Below are 14,007 nucleotides of genomic sequence, written 5' to 3'. Positions count from 1 at the left end.
AAGATGTGTATTGAGCAATCAAGCAAGTATATAAAAAGGGTTGAACCAAACACCAACGCCATGAACACAGCTTGTCTATTCAAGCTCATGATCATCCACAGAACAGATATAATGGTAGTACAGCAACAGAGGAGAATAAAAACATAAGTTCTCCCAAAACGAGCCCAAATCACCCGGTATGCCCAAATACCAGACCGGGCTTCAAACCAAGCAAATGCCAAAGTGTACCCATTTCTCGCTCTCGATGCAAGCACAAAAAAAGCATTTATAGCAAAAGAATCAACATTCTTCCCCTCCCAAAAAGCAAAAAAAGCAATATCAATATGAAAGTACAGTCAAATCACCTCAATCCCCGAAATCAGGCTTCCGACACAACCCCTTCTTCTCCGTCATATCACGAATCCGAGTAGTAATCCAACCGGACGTCGCATCGCCACTCGGAACCGCATGTCCGAGACGCGGGTTGAGACTTGTAAAGCATTTACCTTCACGGAAAGCGAATTGCACGCATGTTTTCTGCGTCTCGCAGATCAAGCGACAGTCTTCGAAATTGTGTGCGAAGGGCTGCTCTTCGCTGGCCATGTTGTTCCAGTTCGGTCGTATGGGTTGTGCGGTTATTTCCGGGGAGATGAATTCGCGGAAGAGATCGCCGTGGAGGAGGATTCGCTTGTTTTTCTATATAGGATAATGGTTAGGAAAAGTCCTGATGTTATGGAATCGGTAGATGGATGGGGGAAAAGTTAGGGTCGGGTCGGCTTACATCACGCCAGCGCTTTTGTTCGAATTTCCATAGCTTCTCGATCTCACTTGGCGAGAGGTGGTGGAGGCCTACGGCGATGAAACACCATGGTTTCCGGTAGAAGTCTGTTGTGAATTCGTCTAGTTCGCCGATGTTGGAGTTTTGAAGGATCGGCCATGTAAAGTGTAGGTTGACGCCGATGTGGCTGAGCACCTTACCCAGCACGCAGTCGCCGGCCCAGTGCTCGTCCGTGAAGTTGTTCAGCTCGACCTCGCGGGTGGTGTACTCGTCAGAGGCGCGCTGTAGGGCAGGGTTCGAGAGCATGAAGCCCGAACCACCGTGGGCGAAGATAACGTCTGCGATCTGAGTTTCCGTGCCGAGATATTGTGGTTTTGTGTGGTCGAACCCGGCCAGCCAGGTTAGGACCGTTGGCCAAGAGATGTACGTGTCCGCTTCGACGAAGATGAACCACTTCGCGTCTGGCTTGTATCGTAGCGCCTCCTGCGCCATTGGGAGGAACTTCCATTTATCGAGTTTCCAGCCTGGATTGTTTGGTTTTCCGATGGCGGAGTTTGCTTCGTCGGAGAAATCATGTTGTTCCAGACCCTTTCGGCCGTATTTCACGATGCGGTGGTAGAAGTCGAAGTCCGGGTTCTTCTTTGCGGCGCTGTCCATGTTTGCGAGGACATCGTGGATTTGGACGCCTTCGATTTCTTCTGCGAAGTCGGAGTAGATTACGAAGTGGGGGATGCATCGTAAAGTTGTTTTGAAGTGGATGGGGACCTTCTCGCGCGATTCCGTCACTCCGGTTTTCATTACCACAAGCACATCTTCGATGCCTGGTAAGGGTGGACAGAATGGGGCTGGTTCACCGTTTTCGTCGAGGGTCGGGGGGACTTCTGTCGTCGTTGTGAAGTGAGGGCGCCATTGGCGAGTGTTATTGGAGAGGAAGCCGATGTTATAGAGGAAGAAGAGTGCGATGACGGTTGCAACTGCAATCAGGCGACGACTGAACCGGCGGGGCACCATTCTGAGAGAATATGAGTACACCAAACAGTGGATAGATCAATTGGTCATTTTTCGCTAGGGCAGATGAATCTCAGACCTTTTGCCCCTCTCCTGTTAACCAAAAGAGCAAAGAACTGGGGAAGTCGGAGTTAAAGTTGATTGACGCCGATGTTTGCCGCTGACACATCGGGACGCGTAGTCCAGGTGGAATTTGGAGGATTTTAAATTGCTGCCCCTTGAATCAAATACCTCTTGTTTGAGATATGGTAATCCCTTGCCATAATTGAGAGATCCTCCCCAGGCTTCTTCATTTCTTCAGGGGGTGAACAGCTCCGTCCCGCACGACGTCAGGATCCACCGAGATCAGCACTCAGCACGGGCAGTGCAGGATATCATGATGCATTGAATAGTTGAAACTAGCATCTAGCTTATAAGCAAAATATATAGAATTATATAGGTGTATATTAATATTACTACACAGAACCCTGAACAGCATTAACCAATTCAACTCCAAGACCTCGGGGCCCGAGAATGCATTATTTGTTCACATTGAATTGTACAGCCCCCCCATATAACCATCACTGCGCAGGTTGCGTCTTCTTCTCAATCATCTTTGTGTGCAACTTAACCAACTCTGGAATAATAAGACTCTCAATCTCAATTCCATCATGACTACTCTCAGCAATCTGCTGAGCCTCCGCCTGCTCCAGCGTCGTCGAATTCCCCTTCTTAGCCTCCGCCAAGCCAACCTGATCCTCAACACCAGAGATACTCTTGCTGCGCCTCGACTTAGGAACACGAAGCCAGCGCTCATGCGGCTCATCAGGTGTTATGAAAACAACCTCCCACTTGCGCGTCGAGAGCAAATTGCCGATCACGAGGTGGTGAGAGTAGCGCTGCAGCGCAGTGCGCGCCTTGTAGACAAGCAGCGATGGATCCGTCTCCAGTTTAAACGAGACAACCATACTCCCCTCCGGAGCCCATCCATCAACCAACTGGTGCAGGAACTTAGGCACGGGGTCGAGGTTGACGACAAGCTTCCTGCTATTCGACGAGGGATTTTCCTCATTCTCGCCCGTATAGATTTCATCCGATGAGATTGCGCTGCCACGCATGTGTGGAGGCAACTCACTAGACTGGATCTTATGCTCAGTCATACGGCTGCGCGGAATGAAGAAATCGCTGACAGCAGCCGCAAGGTAGAAGAGCGCATTTGGTCCAAGCGGCCGCATCAGCTTCGCAATTGACCGCAGCTCGAACATGTATTCCGAGACCGTCGTGAACGGTAGTAAGAGAAGACGGTTGTTCTGCTTTGCGTACCGGTATTTTCGCAGCACGCTGCGCATCTGGTCCTGGTACTCGTCGCGCACCATGATAGGTCCATGGCCGGGGTTGGAGGAGTCCGCTGAGGCAGGCGCCTCGTCCATGAAGTCCAGGAAGCAATTGGTGGAGTGGCTGTAGTGTCGCGAATACGGTAGGAGACTGTATTGTCGGTGTAGGAAGATGACTGCGTACCCCTGCTCCAGGAAGTACTCGGCGGATGTGGCGCCACGAGTTCCGGCGGAGAAGTTATCGATGAATCGTACTGTTTGCGCTTCGAGTGGTACTGTTGTGCCTCCGGATGTGACAAGCACTACGCGGCGGTTCTCCTCGACGTGGAGGTTAATGAATGCGCGTGCCAGCGCTTCATGTCGTGATAGGGCCTTTGGTGGGGGGTATTCATTGAAGTAGACGGATTCTGCCTCCGCTGGGGACATTTCGCCGAGTAATGGGGCGGCCATTGTGAATTATGATAGAAATGATTTGCGACCGAGAGAAAGAGGTGAACAATTGCGAACGGAAGGTCGGTCGTTGAGTTGAACTGCAGCTGAGATGCCGAGGCTTGCCGCTCCGCGTTTTGGGGCGTTGGTGGGGTTGTAGTGGATGTTCTTTGATGCCGGTCAGCTGTCCACGATTGGTCGAGTATCTCGTTTATTCACAACCCTGGAATATCCACGAGTTCTTGATGTTGTACATTCAACGATTTTCAAGGCAACTAGGTATGTAGCTAGGTTGAGCTACCCCTCCATTATATGTGGGCGTTGAGAATGATCGTCCTGATCCGGCACTAGCGCCCCCGTTTGACCGATCCGTGACGATGAATACTTGGAATATCTGAGTATAGAGAGCTCCGGTCAAAGTGAAGATATCCACTAATGTCTATGTCACTGGTGCGCATCACCGAGATGCCGAGGTGCCACTCGGTCACGTGGATGCCATATGCGGACCATCTGGACAACCCGCATGAGCTACATCATACACATCATACTACATCGTAGGGTGCAATCTGCCAAAATTGATGTTGCTATGTAAGAGGTATATTTCACTGCAGATACCGGCTGCGCAAGGCTTGGCTGATGGTACTCATCCGACTCGCCATTCCACCATGCTGCATGTTGCTTAGAAGGGCCTCCTCCAGGGCTGACTGGGTAACGCTTGCATCTGACCAATTGATCAGTTGAAATCCAGAATCCTCGGGGTTGGGACACATACCGTCGAGGTCACTGAAGCTGCTTCCCATGCTGGGGGTACCATCGCTAGCTTCCCGACCGGAGGCGGTGGACTTGCGGGAATTTTGGCGCTCGGCAGCACGCTGGGAGCTCAGGATCGATGCCCCCTGGCTGGTCCGTCTGGGCCCACCGGGTAGGCTGCTACGACCACCGGAACTGATAGAGCTGGTGGATGACTCCGTAGCCACCGGTACTCTGGGACCAGATCGTTGTTCGTGATGTCGCCGTTGCGCCACTGCACGCTCGGCATCTAAACGGAGCGTGGCGCTGAGTTCCTGGCCTGGACGATCCAGATGGGTATGTTGGTGTTCTCGGGCCATGGGAAGGAACGCTGGAGTGTCTTCGTCGTCGTCCTCGTCATCCCGGAGACCAGACCGGTGGGTAGAAAATTTGCCAAACCGTTTGAACAGGGGTGCACGCCTTGTGTCCTCATTGTCGGATTCAGATTCTTCCGACGAGCTCGTGGACAGGGGCTCTTCCTCCAGTGTTGGAGACCGGGGCAAAGCCGCGACGGGCGGCTGTTCCCGTCTGACGGTCGAAGGCCGACGACCAAAAGAGTCCCAGCGTGGTTCTTTCTCCTCGGTTGTCGGCGTGCTAGTGCGTGCAGGGTCCCGGGATCCGCGAGTTTGATTAGTAGCTGTAGTTGATGTAAAGCTCGTACGTCGGGTGTCAGGGGCTGTAGTCAATGTCAAACGCGATCGATGCATCGGCGGTATCAAATGTCCCGTACGAAGACGGGTGGGGTTTCGGTCCATACCTCGGAGAGGGATATCTTTCTGGTGAGATACTTGCCGCGATGGCGCCCGAGAACCTATTGATATTAGTATCAGACTGTAGTGAATACAAAGCAACCACGGGATATACCTGGTAATGGCGTTTCTTTCTGTGATAAGGCCGTACTGCCAGAGACAGATCCTAGAGCCGGAGAAGGAGAGGTCGACTGCGTAGTGCCGACCTTGCGCATTTGAGCCCGAACCTGTGAAAGCTGGCGATCATAGAGCCATGCTGCCTGCTGAAGAAGGAACTGCAAGGTGACATCGAAGTTCTCTGCCCTATATCAACCATGTTAGCAGCCCTCGGCTTTACAGTGTCCCGGACAGAGTGCAGTTACAAAGCTTTCCCTGCGCTGGTGTCAGTGATGTCAAAAAAAGACAAAGCAAACTCTCAAAGTAACAGCGCAATACATACAGTCAATATCGCCCTTGGATGGCCGAGAAAGGATATCCCATAGCGCTTGATCTTTGGACGCATTCCATTCCACCTATTTACGTCAGTGGATGCTCAAGGGGTTTCTCCTTAGGAGACTTACAGGCGGCGGATCGACAAAATCGCCTCTGGGGAATGGTAAGCGTATGAAGACTGTGAAATTAGTGTCAACGGGGCCGACTTTCGTGGACATCCTGTAAGTTGTGTAGTAGATTGCGTGTAGATTGCGATGTCGAAAGCGAGATCTTCCAGCACTCCTGTCCAGCTCAATAAGCAGTCCTTGTTTGCTTAATGAAACCCAAAACCGACAGCTTTTAGAAACTAGATGATTGTTTCCCAGAGAACCTGGAACTCCAAAAGGGATACAATAGATGCGATGGCGATGGGCGTTGGGGATGAGCGTGACGACGGCAGGCGGTCATTTTGATTGGCAGACAAGGTGCGTGGAAGGCAATGAGGCTCTGCGTGGAATTTTCCTAATGCGGGGATTTGAGAGCTAATTGATAGGAGATTAAATACCGCCACGAACGGTCGGATATATCGACGCACCAGAACATTGGCATGGTTCACATTACGGAGATTATAGAAGTGAGATATTTGCAGATAAATGCCGGATATAAAGTATCAGGGTTAGACTTGGTAAGGTCACCCCAGTTATGTAGTTCGATTGTCGGGGAAAAGTTACACTGTATACTGCATGGGTGCCTGGAAATTCGGGCATAAACTTGCCTCATGGATGATCGATCTTTACCGATTATTATTGATAGCTCGTATATTAGAAACGAGAAGTAAAATATGCTAGTCGAGTCCAAGGTGGGTAGGCACTGCAAGACATTGGCGTGGACTAAAATAGGGTGGAGATCAACAGTGGCATCCTTAACCCCAGGCCTCGGCTGGGACTCAGCTTCAACATACTACATCCTCCCACGCCAACCATGGATATTATCATGTATTATTATAATAAATGCTTCGCATATATTATTCGAACATTCATGCGCCTTGCCACAGATACATCGGCTAGTCCAGATGAAATCCGCCATATCAAGTCCCGGGATGTTGGCCGAACCATCAAGGTTCATCTGTATCAGTCTTCCGGCTCGAGTCCATCACCTGTCCTCCTCAACTTTCATGGAAGTGGCTTCGTGCTACCCCTCCATGGCGGCGATGATGAGTTCTGTCGACGAGTCAGTCAGGAAACCAAGCACACTGTCTTAGATGTCCCCTATCGTCTAGCACCAGAACACCCGTTCCCCGCCGCCCTGAACGACGTGGAAGACGCCATCAAATATGTGTTCACGCGTCCAGATGAATTCGACCTGACCCGTGTATCTATATCTGGATTTAGTGCTGGCGGCAACCTCGCGCTGGCAGCTGCGTCAAGCCTCTTCGCTCCCGATACGTTCCGCTCCCTGCTAGCATTTTATCCTGTGACCGACCTAAGCCCTGGGCCTGGTTCGAAGACTGCCCCTGCCCGTGGTGACTTTGCAATCCCTCTTCCAGTCATGCGTCTCTTCGACCGCTGCTATGTACCCTCATCGTTCGACAAGCGGGATCCGCGCATTTCGCCGCTATACGCCCAGGCAGGTCGATTCCCACGGCGTGTACTCATGATCACCGCAGATGGCGATACTCTCGCACTTGAGGCCGAGGAACTGGCCCAGAAGATCAAGAAATTGCAAGGCTGGCATGTGGTCGGTGAGCGCATGCCGGGCTGTAGCCACGGATGGGATAAGAGGACGAGAGTGGGAACTCCGCAATACGAAGCTAAGGAGCGGGCTTATAAACTGGCATTCGACATGCTGAATGAGTAGAGCTCATGACTATTGAGCTAGCTGCTCTACATGGGCTGATCTATGGCCTGATGGGGTACTTCTTTTATGGGGCCGAGGCTATCCGGATAGCCCTAAGCCCTACCTTCCCAATCTGGCCAGAATGGAGGGGTTTGAGGCTTGATCAAGGGATTTTCAGGGATCAAGTGCATAGAGTCGGAAATGCAGGTTGGCGCAAGGCTATCTGACCAAAGGCCGGGGTGTTGGACTGGGATAGTTTATATTTCTCCGATATAGTGTCTCTAAGTACTCCGTACTCTATAATATAGGTAACTAGAATATCAACCGTTATACTCCATAGGATATAGTATGATATCTCCAACATCTTCATATCTAAGACTAGCCCGTTTCAAAATGGCCCCATTGTCCCATAGTAGTAACCAGGGATTGCGTCAGGGCCATTCGTGGGTCAAATTGATTGATTTTATTTATTTTCTTTTGACAAATTGCCTAAAACGACAAAACATGAAGAAAAAAGGCCGAACAAGGCCGTAACCGTCCAAGTCTTTGTTTTCCCCTTTCTACTTTCTACTCTCTGCGTCTCTCGACTTTCTGCCTTCTCTCCCCTTAGCTTGGACCCTCTTACCTCCACCTCTCTTATTTTTCTAATTACTGTCCTTACAACCCCTCAAAATTCCCATGCCGTCATAGAATGCGTCCATGTGGACTATTATTCTTAGCTCTATCTTGAATTTCATGTGCGCCCGCTGGTTAGGCGCCACATTCCTTCTACAACTGTACATATGGAGTCGACCACCGGGCCCATCTTCGATGAGGCCCAATATCGCACCGATGTCCTCCACCACCCCTCACCGGAATCCGAAGCAGCGCAGGCGCAACATCTAGCCGAAGAGGCTCAACAGCTGGGTCTGAAAGTGCCAGAGATCGAAGCATCAGCGCCACTGGCTGCCACCATCGCCTTAGGAATGGTCGATCCCTCCTCGCCAGTTCTGTCTTCTGGATCGTCGACCGATCGGAATTCCGGGTGCGGCTCCGTCACTCCGTCCCACGAGCCGGCCTCCCCCGTCCCATCCGTGCTCGATCAAATCGTTTCGTCACTGTCGGATATCACACTGGCCTCGGATCACATTAAGGCTGGCAGTACACGATCGCTGGCTTCGCTGTCTACGCGCCCAACCTCGTTTTGCTCCAGTGAGGGGAAGACGGGCCTTATCGGGCACGGTTATAGTGATACGTTCGAGGCTAAGTCACACCGGCATTCAATTCTCAGTGTCGCATCTGCCGACAAAAAGGAGAGGCGACGGAGCAGTTTGAAGTCTGCCATTGGGAGAATTCAATTTCGCAAGAGGCGCACATCCTCGGCCATTATCTTGCCCTCGGAAGGGCGCATGACTATATCCACGAGCGATAAAGGCGTTGAACATGTTTTCTTCGAACCGAAACCGGAACCTAATGATGCCGCCCATGATGTTTCACCCCATGCGCGCAATGAGGCATCACCTCCCAGATTGGAAATTCCCCTGTTCAGCAAAGAGGAGTTACAAAGAAGTCTGGACGATCCGGAGCTAAATGAGATGCACGAGCGGCATCAGATGGAACGGGACCGACATCTGGCTTTCCAAGACGCCGCTCTAAGTACCCTCCGGCGTCGGCATCAGACCGCTATCTCAGAGAAGCAGTCTGATAACCAGCGCCAGAAGGATGAGAAGCGCGAGAAGGTTCGCTTTACAACATTCGGTTCTTATTTGTGTTCTATGCTAACAAGGGTTTGTACAGAACATTCAAGCTATAACCCAAATCGAAGAGCGACAGCTGGCGGTAGAAATCGAACAACAACGCGAGTTCGATCGAGCCAAAATGAATTCGCGCACTCGCATAAAGCATATGGAGGGGTATCTCCGCAATGCTAGCCCACCGCCATCTCCCGCCGGAACATCGATCAGAGCCGAACGATCCGAACGCTATTCCGAATCATTATCGGAATACGACTCAACCCCACCAGCCCGTGTACTCACTCGCCAACACATGGAGCAGCTAGAACAACAATACCATTCCCACAAAAATATGGACCAGCTCCACGACGCCCGCATCAAAGTCCTCCGTGACCGGCAAGAACTTAAGCTGCAGGAAGCCACGGGGCGTATGGAAAAGGAACTGGATGAAATGTGTAACCGACACATCCAGGACATTGCTACCCTGCAAGCTGAACACCAACGAGAGGAATTCTCTCTCATCCAAGCTTTGGGAACGAAAAAGACGACTTTGCGGCACCGCTGGTATTTGGAAGAGGCTGTCCTACGTCGACATCTCGAGGTGCGACATGGCCAATCATATGGTTCTTTGCCCCTTGTCGCCTTCACCCCCAATACTCCCACTGCTGTTGTGCAACACTCCCCACTCGAAACTTCCACACCGGATACAATCCATCCCAGCCATGATTATGTGCCTCTCTAATTGGAGACGATGACACGACATCTACTCAATATACCCTTTTAATCACCCCTTCTTCTATCCCTGTTATGCCCTTTACCCTTCTTGTAATAATTTTGAATGCTTTTGGATCGACTGTCACCCTTCATATACACGCATTGCGGCGGCTTTTTGGTCTCATGATTGCATAACATTTGGTGAAGACCATTGGATAGACATACCCATCCTGTTTATAATTTAGCTGCAATGAAATTCAAATTCAAATTGATTAAAACACTTCAAAGTTCACATCAGGGTATCTCTCGCTGAAAAAAAAAAAAAAACAAAACACAACACCTCATACTTCAGGCGTGCCAGGCGTACCAGGTGATCCAGACAGCACATCCACCCTCAACCTATCCAAAACAGTCTCAACCCTGCCACCACCCCCAGTGATCGCATCCTCAACCTTCTTATCCCTCCCTTCATCACCAATAACAACAGCCCGCTCCACAACCCCAGCATTAGACAACTTAAACCGCCCAACCCGACCATCAACCCACTCAACCCGCACATACCGCGCCTCAACCGCAACAGCAGCCAAAGAAACAATCCCCGTATCGCGATCCGGCGAAACATCAAATGGCAACGCCTTCCCACCTTCACCCACAAGCCCCAATTTCTCGCGCAGGAAGTCAATCGCATCAACACGCATATGCCACGCAACAAGCTCCCTCCGAAGCTCGCGCACAAATCCCCGCAGATCTTGTTTCCGGGTAGAACTGCCGCTCTTCTTCCATGGCTTCGCGGGTTCGGCGTCCTCATCCTCGCCGGATGATCCTTCCCCGTCGCTATTCCCGTCTCCATTGTCGCGCAATACTCCAGGACGCGGTAGGTACACACTCTCTAGCTTCGCTATCGATATAAACCCGGGCACTGTGTGTCGATGGACTTTCAACACCTTCGTAGAACCTGAACCGGGACCCGCGCGACTGCGCTCATGTTGGAGGAGGATGTAGTATGGTTTTGCGAAGCGGCCGTTGCGGGCGCATACGTCGATGCGCACGCCGAGGAGGGGTGCGGCGCTAGCTGTAGGGGATGGGTCTTTGAATGGGAAGGCGGTTGCGCCGAAGGCGATGCGGTGGTGGTTTGAGGAGGTGTGTGCGCCGGCGGCATGGACGAGAGGGGAGATTGTTGCTAGGGGGTCGGTTTGATTTGTTGTGGTGGGGGGTTGGGGTTTGCGGAGTTTTTGGATTGGGTCGGTTGTTAGGAGGCTGGATGTGAGGATGCGCTTGTGTTTTTGGAGGTTTTGGACTTTGTTTTGGTTAGATTCGGTTTTGGTTTGTTCTGGTGTGGGGGATTTGGATTGGGATGCTTACTTTCTGCGCGGATTGAGGTGATCTCCGTGTCTAGTTCGACTTCTTCTGGGTCTAGTGGTGTGGGAGCGCGAGATATGGTTGTTGTCATTTTGGATGTTGGTCTGTCGGGCTTGATACAATGCTGGAGGCGAGTATGGGTATTTTCCGGTGCAATTTTGTCATACAAGGTAAGCTATGTTGTAGATGCGCAGCCGGAGATTTGGGGATTTGGAGTTGTTTGTTTGCGACACGTGATCACGTCAACATCTGACGCGATTATGCAGAAGCTTGGGCTCAATGGGCTGGGATTATTAGATTATTTTATTACGCAAGATCTGAACAGATCATAGAGGGGTCTAAGCCTTAAATGTCCTTAGATGGGGGGCTTGATTTATATAGATCTGATATAATATATGCTTGACCTCCGTATAAAGTAGAGTCCCAATGTGTTGATGTGGTGACCTCATAGTATTCAAGTGTTATATATGTGTAACAAGAGAGAGAATACATATCAAACAATCAGATTCATATTCAGAATCATGTCCATGACTATGTCTATGTCCATTTCCATGTTCGACCATTTTCCACATGAAGAAGACTAAAATAGACCCTGCCCCGGCTCCCCGGATCTGCACAGCCAAGAGGACAGCTTGCCTCATGTTCTTTTTGTCATCCTCTGGTTCGAAGATCCCCCCACCAAACATCTATTGAGGTTTCTTTCTTTTCAAATCCCTCATTCACTCCTTCATTCTCGGTGGAATTAAACATACAGGACATTCAGGCTATCTAAACTTGCAGACCCCTTCAAAGTGGAACCTTCAATCCATCCCTTTCACTATTTAATATCATAATATCCAACTTCAACCCTCGATCAAATCAGGACAAAGTTGACGAAGGCGATCTCTCCCTACGATAAAAGAGCATTCAATGACACGCAAGAACGCGACACTCTCGAAGCGCCGCTCCAAAGCGAACCTGACAATTTCTACCGGGTCCAACGGACGTGCGAATGGAAAGATGAATAACAACATCGAAATGCGCAGGAGGGACACGCCCTCGACGGAGACCTCAGCCGAAAGAACAGCCCAACTTATGTCACGACCTTCATTTTCCCTCGACAACGAACCCGCCGTGCCTCAAACCCCGATCCAGACGAATACAACTTTCCACAATCTACCACGCAGTGATCGCCGCAACTTCCTGCTGCTGGTCTTGTTATACTTCCTCCAAGGAATCCCCATGGGCCTAGCCACCGGCTCCGTGCCCTTCCTGCTCAAACCCTACCTCTCATATGGCCAGATTGGAATCTTCTCGCTCGCCTCATACCCATACTCGCTCAAATTGTTCTGGAGTCCTATTGTCGATGCTGTGTGGAGTACGCGCTTTGGTCGGCGCAAGAGCTGGATTACCCCCGTCCAGGTGATTGCCGGATTAGCTATGATCTATATGGGTGGCCATATCGAGGATATGATGATACAAGCCGGCGCTGATGGCGGCGCGGGAGTCTGGAAATTCACATACTGGTGGTTCATGTTAGTCCTTTTCTGTGCTACCCAGGATATTGCCGTGGATGGATGGGCTATCACTTTGATGTCCCCGCCGAACATCTCCTACGCATCGACCGCCCAAACGGTCGGATTGACAGCCGGCCACTTCCTGTCTTACACTGTCTTCTTGGCTTTCAACTCGAAGGACTTTGCCAACAGGTGGTTCCGAACCATCCCCGGAGAGGGCGGTCTTCTTTCCCTAGGCACTTATCTCAACTTCTGGGGCTGGGCTTATCTGATCGTGACCTGTGGTCTGGCATTCCTCAAGAAGGAAGAACGTACCAAGGAACGTGACAGCATTATGGATGTGTACAAAAGCATGTGGAGCGTTCTGAAGTTGAAGAACATTCAGACCATTATTCTGATTCACCTCATTGCCAAGATTGGCTTCCAGGCCAATGACGGAGTCACTAGTCTTAAGCTCCTGGACAAGGGCTTTGGCCAAGACAACATGGCCCTGGTGGTGTTGATCGACTTCCCCTTTGAAATCATGCTAGGCTACTATGCCGGCCAATGGTCAACCAACTACGGAGCAATGCGCCTCTGGGGCTGGGCTTTTATCGGACGACTGGCAGCCGCCGTGCTCGCCCAATTCACCGTTATGATCTACCCCACTGCCACGGAAGTGCCAATGTGGTACATGCTCACGGTAATTGGCGAACATGTCCTCTCAACCTTCATGAACACGGTCATGTTCGTCGCGATCTCGGCCTTCCACGCCCGCATCGCTGATCCAGCCATTGGCGGAACTTACATGACTCTCCTTGCAACGTAAGTACTATTCCTACTATTCCTTACCCCCTCATAAACCATGCACATAATGGCTAACCTATCGCCAGCGTCTGCAACCTGGGTGGAACATTCCCCCGCATCTTCGTCCTCAAACTTGTCGACATGTTCACCCAAGCAACATGTCTTCCCCCAGCCATCGCCCCACCCGCCGAATCCCTCAAGGGCGCCCTCGTTACAACGGCATTCTCCTGTGCCCTCGAGCCAGAGAAGAACCGCTGCATCAACGGCGGCGGTACCTGCCACATCGACCGTGACGGGTACTACATGACCAACATGCTTTGTGTGCTCATTGGCACGCTCACATTCATTATGTTTATCAAGCCCGCTGCGCAGAAGCTGCAGGACTTGCCTCTCCGGGCTTGGCGGTTATCGTCTAGTCCCCAGCGGGGTTGATACAGTTCGTCTACTGTGGGTTTTGGTGTGTCGTGACGGCCTATAATGTCTTTGTATACCCTCTGGGATATTCTATAGATTGAATAAATAAATAATTTAGACATGTTAACATTCTTTTTCGCATCCTGGGTAATGATTGAACCAGGTCACTCGCATATACAGGCGCAAGTTACAAACCAATCAAATGGCCTTCTAGGTCTCCCAACCTAGAACAAT

At 51.0% G+C, this 14,007-nt stretch overlaps 7 protein-coding genes across 7 annotated transcripts; 3 read left to right on the top strand and 4 right to left on the bottom strand.

Annotated features, from left to right (window-relative positions):
• Positions 1–122: 122 nt before the first annotated feature.
• Positions 123–2,055, bottom strand: N7455_007965 (glycosyltransferase family 31 protein). The gene is made up of 2 exons (XM_040955540.2): positions 761–2,055; positions 123–675 (listed from the first exon to the last, which is right to left on the bottom strand). Exons 1-2 carry the CDS (start codon positions 1,766–1,768, stop codon positions 346–348), a joined length of 1,338 nt encoding a protein of 445 aa, XP_040813857.2. The 5' UTR covers positions 1,769–2,055; the 3' UTR covers positions 123–345.
• Positions 2,056–2,325: 270 nt separating this feature from the next.
• N7455_007964 (phosphopantothenate--cysteine ligase CAB2) lies at positions 2,326–3,528 on the bottom strand (the record flags this gene model as incomplete). Its single annotated transcript, XM_040955652.2, has 1 exon — positions 2,326–3,528. One exon carries the CDS (start codon positions 3,526–3,528, stop codon positions 2,326–2,328), a length of 1,203 nt encoding a protein of 400 aa, XP_040813875.1.
• Positions 3,529–4,109: 581 nt separating this feature from the next.
• On the bottom strand, positions 4,110–5,695 carry N7455_007963 (uncharacterized protein; the record flags this gene model as incomplete). Its single annotated transcript, XM_065605784.1, has 7 exons — positions 4,110–4,228; positions 4,280–4,972; positions 5,054–5,107; positions 5,161–5,348; positions 5,408–5,417; positions 5,485–5,557; positions 5,606–5,695. The coding sequence occupies 7 exons, from the start codon at positions 5,693–5,695 to the stop codon at positions 4,110–4,112; spliced, it is 1,227 nt and encodes a 408-aa protein (XP_065460733.1).
• Positions 5,696–6,437: 742 nt separating this feature from the next.
• Positions 6,438–7,313, top strand: N7455_007962 (putative esterase/lipase; the record flags this gene model as incomplete). The annotated part of the gene is made up of 1 exon (XM_040955669.2): positions 6,438–7,313. One exon carries the CDS (start codon positions 6,438–6,440, stop codon positions 7,311–7,313), a length of 876 nt encoding a protein of 291 aa, XP_040813985.2.
• A 761-nt stretch (positions 7,314–8,074) lies between these two features.
• Positions 8,075–9,746, top strand: N7455_007961 (uncharacterized protein; the record flags this gene model as incomplete). The annotated part of the gene is made up of 2 exons (XM_040955550.2): positions 8,075–9,010; positions 9,069–9,746. The coding sequence occupies 2 exons, from the start codon at positions 8,075–8,077 to the stop codon at positions 9,744–9,746; spliced, it is 1,614 nt and encodes a 537-aa protein (XP_040813872.2).
• Positions 9,747–10,059: 313 nt separating this feature from the next.
• N7455_007960 (uncharacterized protein) lies at positions 10,060–11,168 on the bottom strand (the record flags this gene model as incomplete). The annotated part of the gene is made up of 2 exons (XM_065605783.1): positions 10,060–11,048; positions 11,081–11,168. 2 exons carry the CDS (start codon positions 11,166–11,168, stop codon positions 10,060–10,062), a joined length of 1,077 nt encoding a protein of 358 aa, XP_065460732.1.
• An 818-nt stretch (positions 11,169–11,986) lies between these two features.
• On the top strand, positions 11,987–13,791 carry N7455_007959 (SD08430p; the record flags this gene model as incomplete). The annotated part of the gene is made up of 2 exons (XM_040955628.2): positions 11,987–13,377; positions 13,446–13,791. The coding sequence occupies 2 exons, from the start codon at positions 11,987–11,989 to the stop codon at positions 13,789–13,791; spliced, it is 1,737 nt and encodes a 578-aa protein (XP_040813945.2).
• Between the last annotated feature and the right edge of the window lie 216 nt (positions 13,792–14,007).

This window comes from Penicillium solitum (assembly GCF_028829755.1).
Source record: "Penicillium solitum strain IBT 25940 chromosome Unknown utg000005l_segment0_segment0, whole genome shotgun sequence".
NCBI lineage: Eukaryota > Fungi > Ascomycota > Eurotiomycetes > Eurotiales > Aspergillaceae > Penicillium > Penicillium solitum.
Note: the sequence above shows the minus strand (reverse complement) of the source record. Positions and strands in the feature narration are given on the sequence as shown.